At 41.6% G+C, this 18,386-nt stretch overlaps 1 protein-coding gene across 3 annotated transcripts in view; it reads left to right on the top strand.

Moving 5' to 3' along the window:
- srpk2 (SRSF protein kinase 2) overlaps nucleotides 1-18,386 on the top strand; it is an 86,357-nt gene that overhangs the window by 51,013 nt on the left and 16,958 nt on the right. For all 3 annotated transcript variants that reach the window (XM_069686144.1, XM_069686145.1, XM_069686146.1), the window contains 8 exons: nucleotides 2,562-2,713; nucleotides 5,645-5,753; nucleotides 8,992-9,079; nucleotides 9,504-9,591; nucleotides 9,673-9,779; nucleotides 12,138-12,303; nucleotides 15,390-15,430; nucleotides 17,690-18,005. In XM_069686144.1, coding sequence (XP_069542245.1) covers nucleotides 2,562-2,713; nucleotides 5,645-5,753; nucleotides 8,992-9,079; nucleotides 9,504-9,591; nucleotides 9,673-9,779; nucleotides 12,138-12,303; nucleotides 15,390-15,430; nucleotides 17,690-18,005 — 1,067 coding nt within the window. The remainder of the gene's footprint in view (nucleotides 1-2,561; nucleotides 2,714-5,644; nucleotides 5,754-8,991; nucleotides 9,080-9,503; nucleotides 9,592-9,672; nucleotides 9,780-12,137; nucleotides 12,304-15,389; nucleotides 15,431-17,689; nucleotides 18,006-18,386) is intronic.

Here is an 18,386-nt window from a genome sequence, read left to right as displayed (position 1 = left end):
AGGGCTGCAGTGAGAACTGGGCCTCTGTACTTGGGCTGCGTGCTCTATCAACTTAGCTAAACCTGCACCCCATTATAGGTTATCTTATCCATGGCCATGAGAAGCAGCTATTTGTTCTGATATTGGCTGAAAGAAATTCATGCCTTACTCTCAAGCAAGGTTCCTTTAATTGCTTATGACCCTTTGAAACTATTGTCTACAGCTTGCCAGGATAAGAGTTATTGTCCCTTTTATGTTTGGATAATATTCAGGGACTGTAAGACATGAAGTTATCCAACATAACAAGAATAAATGTCTTTTTTGACCACTCAGATTGGACTCGTGACCCCTTGACCCTCACTGCTCTAATAAACCCAGGAATAGTAATGAGCAGTGGAGTAATCCGACTAAAACAGATCCCAAGCATGAAGTTTAGTGGGATAATCAGCGAGTATTACCATAACAAATCTAAAAAGCACCATACTTTGTTTCACAGTGGCAGGTTGGCTCAGACGTTTTTTGTGCTGAGCCCCTAAAACGGAAACGTTACAGGCAGGTTCCCAAACTCTCCACAAATAGCCGTGTGTGTGCCATGGCAGCATCCAAAAGCTAAACACTGAATTTCCCGCCTGATCAATCATTGTAAGTCGCCCTGGTTGAGAGTGCCAGCTAAATGCTGTAAGAGTAGCCAGGCCTGGAAAAAGAGGCAGCCTGTGCTCTGCAGCCTCTTTTATGTTTCCCTCTCAGAGGCACAGTTCCATTTTAGACGAGCAAGAGGAAGTGGAGCAAGGCCGTCTTTGACCGTAGAAATGAACCCTGAAAAGCTAACTTTGTCTGATCAATATGTGCATTTCACAAATCACATCATACCTTAAACAAAAACATCATATTTATACACCTAACATTTATTTTCAGAGTTGAAAGTCGTCTTTTTTGTGTGTCTGATTTTGGACGGTTTCCATTTTTCTGCCGATCCATGTCCAAGGTGTTGGGTGGGTGTCGGTTGGTACTGTCTGAGCCCAAAGCAATGTCAGACCCTCAAAGTCTGAGTTTTCTAAGTTTTGTTTTTAACGGGTCAAAATTCAGTCATTGCCGACGGTCATTTAAATCAAACTGCATCATTACAAATTTGTCATATTGAGGGTATTTGGCTTACAACCCTCTTTTAGATCACATCCCCGATAATATTGTGCACCTATTCATATCCTTCCTCTTAATCCGATCATTTTTTCTTCCGGTAAAACTAAATTTCACACGTGCTTACGTAAGTTAGCACCAAACAATTTCAACCAATCAATCTGCAACATTTAGCCGCAGAGCACCAAGAACGCTCGGTCAGTTAGCTAGCTACTGCGCTGTGGAGAACGTCTGTCTACGCCCACTTCTCAGCGATCAAATCAAATCCCTCTAATGATATGTCCCGCCTGCATGTCCTGTTTCACTCGGAAATACGTCACGATACGGAAGCTAGATACTCTCGAAATGCGAAATCAAGTCAGACAATTATGTGCTTTTTTAGTTCTTGTTGCCTGATATTGAATACTATACTGTGAGGATTTGAATCGATGTTTAGATAATAATGTCTTTACAGTAACAATAATAATTTTGTCTGCATAAACCCGAGTAATGACCCCACTTGTGTTTTGTTGTTTTGTAAATCTGAAACTTTACTTTAACTCAGACTTTAGGGTAGAATCAGTATCCACTGTGTTTAGCTTTGACTTGTCACAGCTAAACGGCTCAAGGCTGGACAAAGAAGGGGAGACCACACAAGTAAAAATAGGTTTATTTTACATGACTAAAAGAAAACTCAATATTAAGGCAAACTAAAGACAACAAAACAAAACGGGGTGGAAGCCAGGGGAGAGACGCTTAAATGGCAAGAGTAAGGCCTGATGACCCGACTCTGCCCTCCAGGCCCCTGGATGGTGAGGCCTGCTCCCAGAGCGTCGTCACAGACGTTACAGAAGGGGCTGTAAAAGTATCGAGCTCCTTGATTTGGATGTGTTTTGCTAAAATAATTATACAGTTGAACTCTGAACTTTCACACTGACGTGCGTCATTTTCACAATCAACTGACAAACACTCTCAATTCGTCGCTCTGTTTAAGCTGCAAGATTTCCGGTCTCTCCCTCTGCTCTGTAATTGCAACTGCTGCCCTGCACCAGTACTGAGCTCATACTTTCTTGGACTTTCTGTTGATTAAATATGCGTCCCTGCAGTCGTCTTCTCATCTCTATTTGTTCTGCCACACTGTGACTATTGATGGTACAAAAATAGCCGTACAGCACGTCACTTCCTGCCTTTTTTCACCTCTACTGTAAAGACTTGTCCGACACAATGTAAAAGCTTCCATGAACTTAGCGATGGATGAATCACTGTTGAATGGACCCGTCGGCAACAAGTTATTATTTCGATATTAGTCATCTGCACTTAAACTTCAGTCTAAAGTCGCTGTGAGTCACAGCTAGAAATACCGACAAGTGTGAAAGTAAGAAGTGTGTTTCCTGGGAGGTGGATTTCCTGTCAAAAGTTATCTGCCAGGTTACTTAACTTCCATCCCTCTGTTTTTGTGTTTACAGGCCTGAGACCCAGCAGAAAGCCCCGGTGACTGCCCCTCCTCCCCCGCCGCCCCCTCCGCCTCCCCCTGAGCCGGCAGGGCCCCCGGAGCCGGAGGAGGAGATCCTGGGCTCCGACGATGAGGAGCAGGAGGACCCCGCAGACTACTGCAAAGGTCAGAACGACACACACACACACACACACACGTCAGTCCCTCTGCATCTCCGTGATTCCTTCCCTCCTCTCTCCCTCCCTCCTGATGGGATTTGCAGCAGCGTCGTTAAAACCATCACGCTAGTTGTGACACTTCGTTTCAAGGTTGTTTGGTGGTTGCCAGAAAGAAGCTGCAGTCTCGTCTCCTGCTGTAGCTCTGCATGCTAAAGGCTGTGCTGTTCATTTACATTACTTCTTTAAACACTGTAGAACATCACTTATCATTCAGTATCTGCAAGTAGAAGTGGCACAGAGTGTTTTCAAATGTAACTTCTTGTTATCACTCTAAATATACTTTGATGTTTCTACGCTATAAAACATCATGATGAGTCTTTTTACCAGGTGGCTTTTGTCTCGTTTCGGAGGAAAACTCTTCATTTCTGTGAAGTTGTTCTGGAAGCAGCACAGACAAACTGTCAGACTCCACCTCAGTGAGATAAAAGACCAAAGAAACAAGAGAGAAACCATCCCTTTTGTGTGTTTTGGCTTCTTTTTGTTGGCTTTTAGTTTCTTCTCAAAAAGCCCTTTACGTGTTCGACCACCCATCTATTTCTGAAGAACTTTGAAAAGCATATAATGCGCCCTATAAAGAAAAGGACCGGTAACAATACCAATCCAATTAGCATTAATAGCATTGTCTGCAATAGTCTTGTATTGTTTTTATACATATTTTTCCTTGCTCACATTTCTTGTACGTCTGTGCTATTTTACTTCATGAAAAGTCTCACATTTTACCAAGTTTATGTTCAATGAAAAAAACAACACCTACAACCTACAAATATAACCCTGGCAGGCCAGACTTCTCGCTCTGCCAGCTGGTAGTGTCATTGCTGTAAGAACAAATAGGAATTTCTGTCTCATTTGGGTAAACATCTTCAGCTCCAGGTTTAACAATTATTGAAGTCTGAAAAATAAGTCTTTTTGGCTGACCGCCGGGATCAGCCCTACACATGGGTCTATATTTGACAGAGAGTTGCGACATCACAATGGCGGATCATGGAGCATATTGGACCTCCACCGACGCGACTCTCTGTCTATACGGCTCTGGATACTTTGTTCGGGGAGTAGGCGGGGCTGCTACTCCACTGCTCGTCCGCTGTCCCCACCTGCGTCCGCAGCGCGCACCTGCTTTCAAACACGTTGTCATCGGCCTCACAAGGACAGTAGCTCCGCTTCACTCACCTCCTTTTAAAGGTTTTTCACGCCGTGAACAGATATCCAACTTTTTGTGGATAATTCAACTCATCACCAAGGTTATTTCGCTGCCTACAGCAGCAGACTTCGTGACTATACGGTGACTCTCTGTCTATAAGGCTCTGGATACTTTGTTCAGGGAGTAGGCGGGGCTGCTCCTCCGCTGCTCGTCCGCTGCTCACCTACGTCCACAGCGCGCACCTGCTTTCAAACATGTTATCATCAGCCTCATAAGGACAGTCCTTGTAACAGATTGCCCACAAAAGCGCACATTGACCTGATGCGGTCAGCCACATGGGCTAGGTTTTAAACTAGTTTAAATTAGTCTACCATCATTGACCCAAATTAGTTGCATCTAATAAACAGAGCTCACATTTGCACAGACAATTTTCACAACAGCAACAATTACTTTCATGATAGATTTAATCTGTTTCTTTTTTTTCGTAATTTTTGCAAAAGGGGGGAAAAACCAAATGATGATGATTATGTTTTATTTTGTGAGACACAAATTGTGGTAATTTCTTCAAATTTGGCGCAACTGTCTAATTAGACTCAAGGGTAAAGTGTAGATTTTGCTGGTCAAGGTCAATGTTCTCTCATGGGACAGAAAAACTAACAAATTCATGAACCAACAATGAGTAAATTTCACACAATAGGATGGAGTAAGTGTTTTAGTGTCGTCCGCCCATACGTATGCCATCTGTCCTTTACATGCTTGTGAATGCTATATGTCTTCTAGTCCCCTGTACTCATCTGTTTAAAAAGTGAAGAAAGGATGTTTCTTGCAAGGAATCATTTAACAAAATCATAAAAGTCAACATATTGAAAAAAACTTTTTACATTTTATTAAATTCCCTTAAAGTCTTTTCTATAAATGGGATGGCAGAGGTATGCAACTATGTGGCAGGACTTCAAGTTTGTCCAACAACATGTCTGAAAATATTCAGTATTTTGGATATCAACGAAGACTAAAGCCTGATGTATCCTTAGCCTACCCCGAAGCTCAATATGTAGCTCAGTCAATGTGAGCATTTATAGTTGCGCTAGTGTGTCTGTGCTGCTCCACAATTACACCACGAAAACTGTATTTGGTGCTCAGTCTCTGTGACATTCTGCTGAGCTGTTTCTCGCTCTTTCATAAAATTGCAACTGATACTGAGCAGCTCATGACTCAGTCTTCACCAACAGGCTGTAGCAGCTAGCAACAAACTAGCTAAGTGTCCGCAGTAGGATTGATGTACAACTGTTGTGGTCTACATTGTCAGGACGTGAAGTCAGAGAGGATTTCCTTTAAGGTGCTCATCAGGTTCCAGCATGGGCTACAACAAAGCCTCTGAACCCAAGGTGTACCTAGGTAGATAGAATTAATACAGATGTATAAAGGATGCTTAAACAATCTCGAAAAAGTACTCAATTTAAACATATATTATCATAATATGCTCAATTGATCTCAGGTATCTTCTCTAGATGCTTCCTGCCTGCAGAAATGTTTGTGCTGTTCTTTCCTCCTGCATCTTCTTCTTAATTAATCCACAACACTTCCCTCGTCTCATTCTCTGTCAGTTTGACCTCCCTCCTCCTCTCCTCTGCTCCCCCTCCTCCTCTTCTTCTTCGCTAATGGATTTCATGTCATTGCCTGGTTATCGCTAACCGTTGCCTGTAACCTTCATCCTCTCTCCCTCCTCTTTATCTCTCTCAGGAGGGTACCATCCGGTGAAGATCGGGGATTTGTTCAACGGGAGGTACCATGTGATCAGGAAGCTGGGGTGGGGCCACTTCTCCACCGTATGGCTATGCTGGGACATACAGTGAGTCACACACACGCACACGTACAGTATAGGCTTCTCAATCGCTGTCATGCCTATAGACTCACACACCAACCACACACATGTCATGACCTAGAAAAAGCCCTCATCACACCCTGTCACACACACATGCACACACACACATGTGCACAGAAAGGCTTGTCTTGCAGTCCTTCACTTCACCTTGCTCCTGACAAACAGCCACATACACACCACACGAACCACACACACCACCGCACATGCACCTGTTGACTCGATCTGGCACGTCACCACGAAGACGGTTGCAACCAACACCACCCTGCTGTGGCAGCAAAGTTCTCCATTTGCACTGTAATGTTGTTTCTTTGTTTGTGTGGCAACCAGGATGGATGGATGACAGTGTTGTCAACCCAGTGTCACCTTTCATTGACTCACACACACCGAACACACACACATTAACTCATGTCACTGGTGTTAATTACACTAATGGTGTTCATAATCTGCTGAGTTGGAGTTGTTTTACTTTGGACACAACCCTTGATTAATATGTCAAATATGTCAATGCCCATCAGTTATATTCAAAAATGAAGCCAAAACAGCCCCTGAAGCGGGCGATGCCATCTTTTGGAGCAGTTGGAGCCAGTCTGTCCAGTCGAGATTAGCTGGTGTAGCTGCAGTACTGACGTCCCGCCCCTTCTGCTAACCAAAACAAACATTTAACTTACCGGGGGGAAAAAAAGATCCCTCGGCACATTCAACAGCAGAACAGCTCCTTGTGTTGGTCTGAAGTAGTTACGTCTCCTCTCGCCGTTCATCCTCTACTCTGCTAATCCAGAACAGATCGGCTGCAGGAGACGTATATGTCAACAGAGCTGTCAATCATCATTTTTACAGCATCAAATAACTTATAAAAACCCAACTTGTCGGAAAAATAAACACTTGGACGTTAATCAGCAAAGTAAATAACTAATTAAATGAAAGAAACCATGTTTGAGAAACATTTATTTGGCACGTATTTTGATTTTATAGTTTGACTCAAGCCCCATCTGTTAACATGGAGGAGGCGGGCTTTATGACCTATACTGCAGCCAGTCAGCAGGGGGCGCTCGAAATGTTTTGGCTTCACTTTAAGGGAGCTGTCATGTCGTCCATCTTTTTGTACAGTTTGTGGATGATATTATCAAATAACCCTCAAGCACAACCAGGGATTCACCAGCCTGAAACAATCACCCATTAAAAACAGCTTCTTCAACAATGTCATTATAAAACTCAGTGTTTCTGCTATCACTTACATTCACTGAGTCATGCAGCGCACCGCTGACTCACGGCTGACTCAAAACAATTTAAAAATGAATATACCTAAAAATAACAGTGGTATTTGAATGTCATCACTCAGCTGGTCTTTGTGGTCCTGTAAAGACTGAGGCCAAAAACTGCGTTTATGATGCGTCATTAGCGTTATCTTCCTTTAAAATGATAACGAAAAGACGTGTTTGTCAAAGATGCAGAGCTACTCCTGAATAGGGAGGCATGCTGGATTTTTTTTTTGGCAGCAGTGGTTTACGAAGTGGGGTCATTGAGGGGGTTCATGGTGGTCATGAGTCATTTATTTCACTGTAATTCCATTCATAGTTACCACAGTGAAAGAATGCATGAGTATTTTGTCAATGGGTTTCATACACTTTCATACACTCTTACCAGATAGGGGAAAATATTGATCAAAATGGGGCCTGGGGCTAAATGATGTCAGTTCAGGGGTTCTGCAATGGAAAGATTTTAGAACGACTACTGTAGAGGGTTTAATTTTTTTTTGCATGTGTTCTCAGAGAACAGAATTAATTTGAGGACAGTTCAGTTTTTAGCTAAAGGAAAGATATGTTGAGGTCAACCTCAGACTGACTTTGAAATTAATTAATGTTATCCACAAATTTGTCAAAAAAATAAATTTGTAACTACTTTGAAAAATGGAGATCCGACCTTCTTCTGCGAGTTCTGATTAAATATCAGGATGTTTATACTTAAATGTTTGATACACAGCTCCGGAAAAAATAAGAGGCCACTGCAAAAACATGTTTTTCTCTGGTTCTTCTTTTTATAGGTTTGTGTTTCTGTTAAATTAACTTTTGTTTTATTGTAAACAACATTTCTCCCTACGTCCAAATAAAATATTCTCATCAAGGTTTTTTATTTGCAGAAAATGACGACTGGTTAAGAAAACCAAAAGATGTTTTTCAGACCTCACAAAGAAAACAAGTTCATGTTAATATTCAAACAACAGAATATCAATCATTCAATCAATCGGTCAATCACATTTTATTTGTACAGCGCCAAATCACAACCAAAGTTATCTCGAGTCACTTTACAAAAAGAGCAGGTCTCGACCGTACGCTTTGTTGAGTCGTTTAGAGAAAGACCCAACCTGAATCCACCATGAGCAGAACTTAGCAACATTCAGCAACAGTGGCAGAAAAACGTCCTTTAAACAGGCAGGAACCTCGAGATGAACCAGACTCATGTTGAACAGCCGTCTGCCTCGACTGGATGGGCCGAAAAGTGGGATAGAGAGAGATGCAGGATAGAGACAGGCCAAGAGAGCAACAACAACAACTACAGAGAATACTAATGGTTACAAAGCTGATAATAACACTTTTCAATTCATGCAGCTTCGTTCGATGTCTTGTGACCATCCATCTTCCTCTTGATCACATTCAGGAGGTTCCCGATGGGGTTCAGATCTGGGTGGTCATGACGTGTAGAGAGAGATGCTTCTTTAAAGAACATCTGGAGCGGTCTCTTAATTTTTTCCGGAGCTGTATACAATATTTTCTATTTGTGGTCTTTCATATTTCTCTCATAAAAAGTACATTTTTGATAAATTATATTCTGCAAAAATCTAAAAAGATGCAGATGATTTTGTGTTTTGTTTAAAGCATCTATGGGGATGTATACAGTGGGTCAAAAGGCTGATGAATAGACTGCATGTGAGACAACAACCTCAGAAAGAAGTCCTGGAAAAGTGCTGTGTGGGATGTCTTAAATTTGATTGACTTGAACCTTAAGTGTTAAAGTTATTTCTATATTATAAAACACCACATTGCCATATTTCCATTTCCAGTGGCAGTGTGGGCAGTGTGACCGATAGCTGCGCAACTGTCTAATAAAGGCGTGCTGAGGGAGGGACATTTTATAACAAGCCGCTGCTTTGTGAGTCAGAATCAAAGTGAATAACTGTATTTGTCTGTGTGTTTGTGTGTCATTACAGAGTGAAGAACTTTGTGGCGATGAAGGTTGTGAAGAGCGCGCAGCATTACACAGAGACGGCCCTGGATGAGATCAAACTGCTGCGATGTGTGAGGATCTGATCACTTTTATCTTCCTTTGTTTCTCCCCTCTCATCCTTCTCCCTGTTTTTCCTCCTTCTCCACATCCCCGTCTTCGCACCTCGCATCTCCTCCGTCTCTCTGTTGACAATGAACACTAAAGATACACCGGTCATTTATCTTGCATGGTGGCTGCAGAGGACAGTCATCTTTTAATCAATTTTTCAGCGTCTTTTCCTCTGACTTCCATCTCCCTCGGCCCTTTCCTTTCCTCGACTCTCTTTTCCTTATTCCCACTTGTCTTCTCTCTTTCCCGCCACCTTTTTTATTCTTCTCCTGTCACTCTTTACCTTAAATATTTCACCCTTTCCTTATCCCACTGTTGTCTCTCCTTCATCCTCCGTTCGTCCTTCCTGTCATGTTCACTTCATCTTGTTGTCCTCTCGTCTTCCAGGTGAGAGAGAGCGACCCCAACGACCCCAACAAGGACATGGTGGTTCAGCTGATCGACGACTTCAAGATCTCTGGAGTCAACGGCATACGTATCCTGATCAGAAGAGTGTGTGTCTTTGTGTGTGAGCGACAGAGATATGATAATGTGAGTCCTTGACTGTCCGTCACAGATGTGTGTATGGTGTTTGAGGTGCTGGGTCACCACTTGCTGAAGTGGATTATTAAATCCAACTACCAAGGTCTGCCGCTGGCGTGTGTCAAGAGCATCATCAGACAGGTAAGGACCGAACATAATAAGCCTATTTTTAGATGTAATATAACTTAACATTTTGAACTGTATTTCCACAAAGTATGGATAAATTATGCATCTGACCCCCGGCAATCCAGCATATGTTCAATGACACAGATTTCCCTAAGAGTAGTGGTGCATTCCAGGTCAAACAGGGTGACTTATTTATTTAATATTTATACTGAAAGAAGCTTTATCCTGATTTAAGAACCATGTTTGCCATTGGCATGTTTTAAAGCTCCTGTGAGGAGTTTTTTGCTGGTTATGAAACAGACAAAAATTGATTCTACTGACTCTATATGACCTACAAAAGCAAACCAGACCATCAACGACAAGACTGATTATTTCTATAGAGTTATTTTTTAATGCTTGAAACCGCTGGCGGGGGGTAGGTGTCAGACGAAGCGATTAAACTGCACGCTGCCTTTGTTTACATTTTCCAGGGCAAAAATGTAAAGTGAGTGATACATATGACTGATAAAGAAAGCAGGATGATATTTTTTTGTTATAAAACACCACGTAAGTATGTACAGGACAAAATCAGCAAAGAGATAAGAGGTACGGCTTTGTCCACAGGGGGCGCCAAAATCAACACAAACTGAAAGTTCCTCACAGCAGCTTTAAGCAACATGTATCCATAAAGGGGTATTGCTTTTTAAGTGAAACTTCACATTAAGAACAACCACAGCTGCATCATGTACAATATCAGGAGATCATGAAACCTATTTTTACACTGGGAAGTTTACTCTGGTTTGTGAGGGCATCCTCTGTACATTAGAAAATAAAAGCAAAGGCATTAAACAAACATAGAGATGAACATCAACAACAACAAATGACAAAAAAAGACAAAATTGCAAACAAAAAAGATTAAATGCTTGGGCGCTGGATTAGCTCAGTGGTTAAATCACATGTCCCATAAACAGAGGCTGCAGTCCTCAATGCAGCGGCCCGGGGTTCGTCTCCCACCCTCGGCCTCTTGCCGCGTGTCATCCCCACCCTCTCTTCCCGTCTTTCCGACACTATCCACTGTCCTCAGACTCTCAATAAAGGCATAAAAGGCCCAAAAAAATAAAGAAAGAAATCACCTAAGCAGTATATAAAATCTAAACACAACAATATAACCTTAAAAATCTTGTGTCTAAATATTGCAGGCACAGTAATAATTAAGCAATATCACACGAGAGGGAGTGATGTTGCATTGAATATCAGCACGGCTGTGACTCCGTCGTAGGCACTAGGCCGCAGACTTTTGTTGCCAAGCAACACAAACATTCTCCTGCACTCTCGCTACATTGTATGTGTCTGTAAGTTACCACAGAGCAGTTACTTTGTATGATTTACATTTATCTGTGTGTTTTAATTTATCATCAACCAGTGAAATAAGAGTCTGCTGTGTGATTGAGAGGTATCAGCTTGATTAATGTAGACACACACGGTCTGCTGTAATGTTAATTAACAGTATTCAGAACACCTGGCTGAGGCGGAGTGATACGCAGAGTGAAAAGTCCCAGTGATGTTGTGCTCTATATCAGCACTCATGGAATGCCTCTTATCCAATCAGATTACTTGGACAGAACTAACTGTTATATCTAAATCTAATCACATTTTTTAACATGCTTCCTGTCAACATAAACGTTTGTTTGTGTTTATTGACAGACTGCAACAAAGGCCTGTTCTGTTAAAGTGTTTATGTATCTTGTACATTTAGTTTTCCACAGGACTTATTTAAAAGAAAGTATCTACAAAAAAAGGCCAGCAGCGCCTACAGTATGTTGCTGGCAGTATTCTCATTCTTTGAAGCCGTGGTGCTTCAGTGTACCATAAATCATGCATGTGTATTGTGGTACAGAGATTTAGTTCGATAAATGATATCTTGGGGGAAGGAGGTTAAAACTGCAAGACTGTAAAAGACCGACTGAGAGGTAAGAAAGGAAAAATTAGTTCATGCTATTTTTGCGCTACACACAATACACTCTTAAGGAGCAGGTCTTTCGGGCATTTTCCCCTCAGCCACCTGATGATCATGTGAACTCTTTGAGCCATTCCAGCCGCTGCAAGCATCCCGAAAGTATAAAATTAAATGAGACTGTTCGCCCGCTTTAATCTCAAAGCCTCCAGACACAAACAAATGAGAGCACCAGTGAAACAAGAACATCAACAGCCTCTCCTCTGTGCCCTCAGAGAATGACAAGCTCAAGAGAAGTGGCTAATTTGGCTCTGAGAAAGAGAGGAGGAATGAAAGGGAGAGAGACAGAGAAAGAGAACCAAAGAGGGGAAGAGGCTCTCTTTGTCTTCACTTTTTTGAGTGTACAGACGTTTTTCCAGTAATACAATCTGTGTTTGCAGGTCCTGCAGGGTCTGGACTACCTCCACACTAAATGTAAAATCATCCACACCGACATCAAGCCCGAGAACATCCTGATGTGTGTGGATGATGCCTTTGTGAGACGCATGGCCATGGAGGCGACAGAATGGCAGAAAGCCGGAGCCCCCCCACCGTCTGGATCAGCAGGTAGACACAAAAACACACCCACATTCTGAGAATGTTAAAGGACATTTTGAGAGTTGGATGAAAAGATTGATTCTATTCTCCAACAAAGACGATAACGACAAACAAAGTGTGTCACATGGGGAGAAGCAACGCCATGTGTATCAAGGGTGCTTAGCAACTCCTGAACCTCGATAGACTTTTCAATTGTGATAAAACAGGTAAACAAACTGGTTAATAAAACAGATTCAGGATTAATATGAACTAGCTTTAAACTATTGTTGGTTTGTGTAGCATCAGCCAGTTAGCCTAGCTTAGCATAAAGACAGAATGTTCTCTGCAGTGCTACCATTCAAACTGCTGACATTTTAACACATACCCCCTTTATTCTTTTGCAATTTAATTGCAAAGATAGCACGTACCATAACATCCGGAATATAAATTGCACTGGATTATAAAACGCAGTCTGTTTTTGGGGGGTACACCAGAGGGAAAAAGGTTTTCTATAGCTATTTATTAATAAAAATGTGTATCCAAGTTATTTCAACACGATTTCAATTTATTGTTGTTTCAAACACATTCAAAACACACACAAATTACAGCCTACCATCTGTTTTCACCATGTCAAGGTTGTAATCCTGCTAGCTAGCGGTAGCTGGCAGCCTACTGTAACGCTGATTGTTGTGAGTGCGGCGGCTGCAATGGCGACCATGATGGTGCATGTCCTTGAGTAAGTGTTAGCAACAATCAAGTTAGTTGTCCTCCCAGCAAGGAAAACACAAAACAGCACTGCGGCATATTGTAAATAGGAGACGTTGTAGCGGCTTGGACTGGGAAACAGTTTAATGCGGAGATGTTGAGTCAACACTTAACAACAGGATAGCGCCATCATCTGGGTAAAATACCGTAACACAGTAACATACCTCTCTGAGTGAGTGGACTTCATTGCAGCAAGAAAACTAATATAAGCATTTTTGGAAATTCATGTATGCAACCAACCAACCCTTACTTCTAAACTAGCATTTCTTTCACATTAAAAGTAAAATAAGAAAATGAAGCAATCCAAAGCTTGTAGGACTAACAATTAATTTAACCCTCAACCCAAAAAAAAAAATGAACCCAGCATGCAGAGAAGCTGTTTCTTTAGTGTTTTATTTATGCAAAATTTCTCCATTGAAATTCAGATTTTTGCTAAAAGGGAGAGATGGCGCTTCATAGTAGCGGCTTCACAACTCATATTCTGATTTGAAATATGTATTTAAAACCAAATCAGTCAGGAATCATCATGAATGTACGACATGTCTTCCTCTCTAAATGATCAGCTTTCATGTTGCTCTGTACAGATTCACGGAGAAGCCCTCTGAGCTTCTCAGTTTCCTCACGCTGTGACGTTTCTTGCTTTTTATCTCCTGTCATCAAGTTCCTCCACTGAAAAAAAATCAAGGTCTTGGGAAAAAAAAAAAAAAACAGTCTCGACAAACTCGACATGAACCCTGTCCTCCCGGTGAACCGCACAATGAGCTGTCAATTGCTTGCATCAGCCGAAGAAGTCAATTGAGCCATGGGGAAACTAATTATACTGCTTACATTTCTGCGCAATTAAAGTCGGTCACAAAACCATCAACTGTCAAAACAGGAGGTCTCACCGGTGACGAAATCTGTCTTTGAGTTAACAGGCAAAGTAAATAAAATGTTTTAGCGTCATTAACGGATGTGCTTTATTTATGCTTTCATCTGCAAGATTGAAGCTACATGAGACGAAAGAGGCAACATACTCTGGATTCTTTCTGTTTTATATGTAGTTTTTTCTACATATTTCTGTGCATAGAAAATGCTGTTTGACATGTCATTATGCTTCCTGAGCTGCTACACTGGAAACTCTCTGTAAAAGACACAATCATCTACTTTTGGATCCCTAAATGAAAGTTTTCTACCCACTTTATCTGTTGATGATGCAAATTCAGAGACTATTTATGGAAAATACAAAAGATTGTGTCATCATATTTAATTTTGCAACTATCTTTTGAAACAGGCAAGACTTATACCTGAGAATATTTTTGTATATTAAGTGTTACTCCACTTTAAAAGGTAATTACAGTGTTTTTAACCTGGGATCTTATCCTCCAAAGTATGTGTACTATCTTAAGTTTTTTTTGCATATCCTGTATTGCGAGCCTTGTGTTGCATGTTTTTAATTGATTTCAATAACTTTGACATTTAAATTTTATACTATGTTTGTTTGTTAGGGTGACTCGAAATATCTGACCAGGGACTACAGATGAAAAGTAGCCTTTTGGCTAACTCTGGCAGATTTACAGCAATGTTCCTGAATAGGCACTGTCCCTGTTACATAAACTAATAAATAAATAGAGTTTTTTTGCAGCTGACAGGCTCAAAGATTGTTATCATGTGTGTCCACCAACATTATAAAAAGGATTCCTACCTTTTTTTTCAACTTTCATCTCCCTCCATCCACTCACCTCTCTCCGTAAGATTTCAGAGTGGGACTTCTACTTTGTTACCTTTGTGTCTTGGAAACAAAAAGGTCCTTCCCTGAAGGGATCCTTTCCATAATGTCGCCGGCCCTTTAAATAACAATCTGAGTTTGTTATTCAAAAAACAAGCTCCATGTACTTCATGGGAAAGTACTTGAGTGGGTGCAGGTCCCAGCAAGGATTACTTCCCGCTATTGCAGCCTGTTTCAAGGACATTTGTAAAAATGCCGCCCTGGTTTAAAGATTGTGTAATATAGAATTGAAGTATTAAAGTGTTTTGAGGTCTGTTGCCCTCTTTTAATTGATGTCAGATGATTCAGGTGAGAGGAGACTGTAAAGGAGCTACATTCACAGGCATAAGAAGAATAAATGTTATGGGACTGAGACTGTCCGTGTGCTTGAGATCTTTTCCCCTCTTTCTTTTACAATCCTCTTACTTCACCGACAGATTCTGTAAGTATCAGGTGTATAAAGTGGACGTGTTCAAAATAATAATCATTTTCTTTTCTAGAAGAGTACAATACTGAACGTAGCGTGAACTCTTTCACTGTGCGGCGAAATAGATGTTGGTGCCACTTTGAAGCGTCTGATTGTTGTTGTTTTTCTCTCTGTCAGTTAGCACAGCCCCCCAGCTCAAACCGGTGAGTACAACAGATGTGAGTATGAAATGAGAACAATGCACACACACACAAACATAAACACACTTAGACACAACGTCAGAAAGTAGGTTGCGTTCAGCATGTCACATTGTTTTTACTGCACCACAGTGTGTGTGGGCGATACTCTAAATTAGCAACTACTTTAAAACCTCATAATAGCAAAGAGGTGAATCTTTAGTATATTTGTTTGTAGCAATGTTGAGACTTGCAAAATGCCATTTATAAGATAAGAATGAAATTTGAAATGAGTTTTAAAGTGCCTATTAGAGAAACTATATCAAACCTGTCAAACCATGTCTCTTTAAAATGTCAACTACTATAAGCTAATAGAAAAAATCCCTCTTTTAGGTTTGTAACTCTGCATTTTTTATATATAAACCAATGATGTTTTTTTATGTAATATTTGAGCTCAAAGCCTCTGAGATCCTTATTTCAAATCTAGTATTCGTATCAAGTGTTTCTGTGTAACATCAAATATTTATGCAAAAATAAGCACCAATCAAAGCTTGAAAAAAACATCCTTAGTTATTATTTATTGTGACTTTATCACTCAAATTCTCAGTTTGTGTATCACTTTATTTATATTTTCGATGACAACATATAAAGCAAACAAAAATCACAACCCAGGGTGCTGGTGAGCTCAGTTGGTAGAGCAGGCGCGCCACATGCAGAGGCTACAGTCCTCGACGCAGCAGCTGCAGGTTTGACTTCCTCTCTCGATTATTACAGCTGAAGAGAGACAGGAAACGTGGGGAGGAGAGAGTGGGGGGTGACGTGCACCAAATGATCGGCAGACTGGGAGTCAAACCTGCGATCAGTGCATTGAGGACCGTAGCCTCCGTACACGGGGCGCCTGCTAAACCAGCACCCCAGGATTCCACACTCGGCCCTTTGGTGCATGTCATCACTTACCCTCTTCTCCCAATAGTTCCTGTCTCGCCTCAGCTGTCCTATTTAATAAAGACAAAATGGCCAAAAAAAACAACAACCCATAAACCTACCTAAAGACAACACACCTACACTTGCACACACACACACAGGGAGGAGGGGGACATGTGTCTTAACCACGTGTCTCGGACACAAAAGCTTACATATCATTACATATCATCCACATTTGATTGTTATATGCGAGCTGTCCATAATGGAATGATGAAAAAACAAATCAGAGAAAAGGACAAAAAAAAATCTCTTGTTTAATCTGCGCCATCTGTACCGTCTGAGTGTGCTTTGATCACATTTGATTGACGTCTGGCAAGATGAGTAAACAGACCAAAGAGTCTCAGCTGAGTTTGATTCAAAGGTTGTTACTGGTGCATGAAAAAAGTCTGTCTGTCCACTATACCCCGATCAGCCATAACGTTATGACCACTGACAGGTCGAGTGAATAACATTGATTATCTCGTTACAATTGTACCTGTCAGTGGGTGGGAAACGTCACTGACCTGGGGAAGACATGGCTGCAGGATGCACTATGGTCACTATGTCACTTTGACACGTACTAACTACCTAAACTTTGTTGCTGACTAAGTACACCCCTTAATGGAAACAGTATTCCCTAATGGTAGTGGCCTCTTTCAGCAGGATAATGCGCCCTGCCACACTGCAAACATGGTTAAGGAATGGTTTGAGGAACACGACGCGTTCAAGGTGTTGACTTGGCCTCTAAATTTCTCAGATCACAATCAAATCGAGCATCTGTGGGACGTGCTGGACAAACAAGTCCCACTCATGGAGGCCCCACCTCACAACTTACAGGACTTAAAGGATCTGCTGCTAACGGCAGGTGGACATAATGTTATGGCTGATTGGTGTAAATCCAGCAGGAAGACCACAAACAAAACAATACATGCCCAAATCTCCTAAAATAAACCAAAACTATTCCAACCTTAGCAGAATATCTGTGCTCATATACAATACAGTCCGTCCCTTTCATTAAAAGAGGAAAGACGATTGCAAAAACAAGCTTTTAAGGCTTTTAGGAGGTCGGAACATTTTCCCAAAGTACAAACAAACACTTGGTTTAGTCAAAGAATTTAAAATCACAATATTTTAAGACATGGTTTTCATAAGAGAGAAATGCTCTGATCTATTTACACGTTTATAATCGATATGCAGTGGAAGAGTTAGTAGACATTACTTATAAATCACAACACACCATTCAAATAAGTTACAAATCGTTCAACCTCTCATTCATTCATGTTTTGGCCTCGCCTCTGACCCTCTATCTTCCCCTCCTGCCCTGTTTTTTTCACCCAGGTCGGAAAGATCTCCAAGAACAAGAAGAAGAAGCTGAAGAAGAAGCAGAAGCGTCAGGCGGAGCTGCTGGAGAGGCGCATGCTGGAGATTGAAGCCCTGGAGAGAGAGGCCGAGAAGAGGGAGGAGAGAGCCAAAGACGGGGGAGAGAAAGGGGACCATGAACACAACCCGCCTTCGCCCCTGAAGAAGACGCCGCCGCCGATAGGCCCCAGCATGGCCCTGGGAGAGAGCGACGACGATGACGACGACGAGGAGGATGACGAGGAGGAGGAGGGAGGAGAGAGGGAGAGACCCATCAGGTTGACAAATCATACATGTGAGTAAAGATGGAGAGTTGTGGTTATTGCCTGGGTTAGAAATACATATCTGCACATATAGAATCTATAGGAGAAGAGTTCTGGTTTGTAGTCCGCTTGTTGTATTCTCAGGTGTTATACATCCAGCCTTCTTCCTTGTTCTGCTGGTGTAGTGTTGCATGTTATCTAGGAACGTTACAGCCTCCTATTAATCTGTGAAACGGTGAAACCCATTGAAAGGAATGTGTATCACATCCTGCATGTGATACACATCAGAACTCCACAGGGAACTTTTAAGATTCCTGCAGTATAAGGCCCACATAGCGTCTTTTCCTGCATATCACAGCTCGAGAAAAAGTGGCCGCTCCATGTTGAAAATCTCAGAACTTTCCAGAAAGGCG

Source organism: Semicossyphus pulcher, unplaced genomic scaffold (genome assembly GCF_022749685.1).
Source record: "Semicossyphus pulcher isolate SPU_LCO1_2020_fin unplaced genomic scaffold, fSemPul1.0.p SCAF_8, whole genome shotgun sequence".
In the NCBI taxonomy this organism is placed as follows: domain Eukaryota; kingdom Metazoa; phylum Chordata; class Actinopteri; order Labriformes; family Labridae; genus Semicossyphus; species Semicossyphus pulcher.
This window is presented reverse-complemented; position numbering and strand designations above follow the sequence as displayed.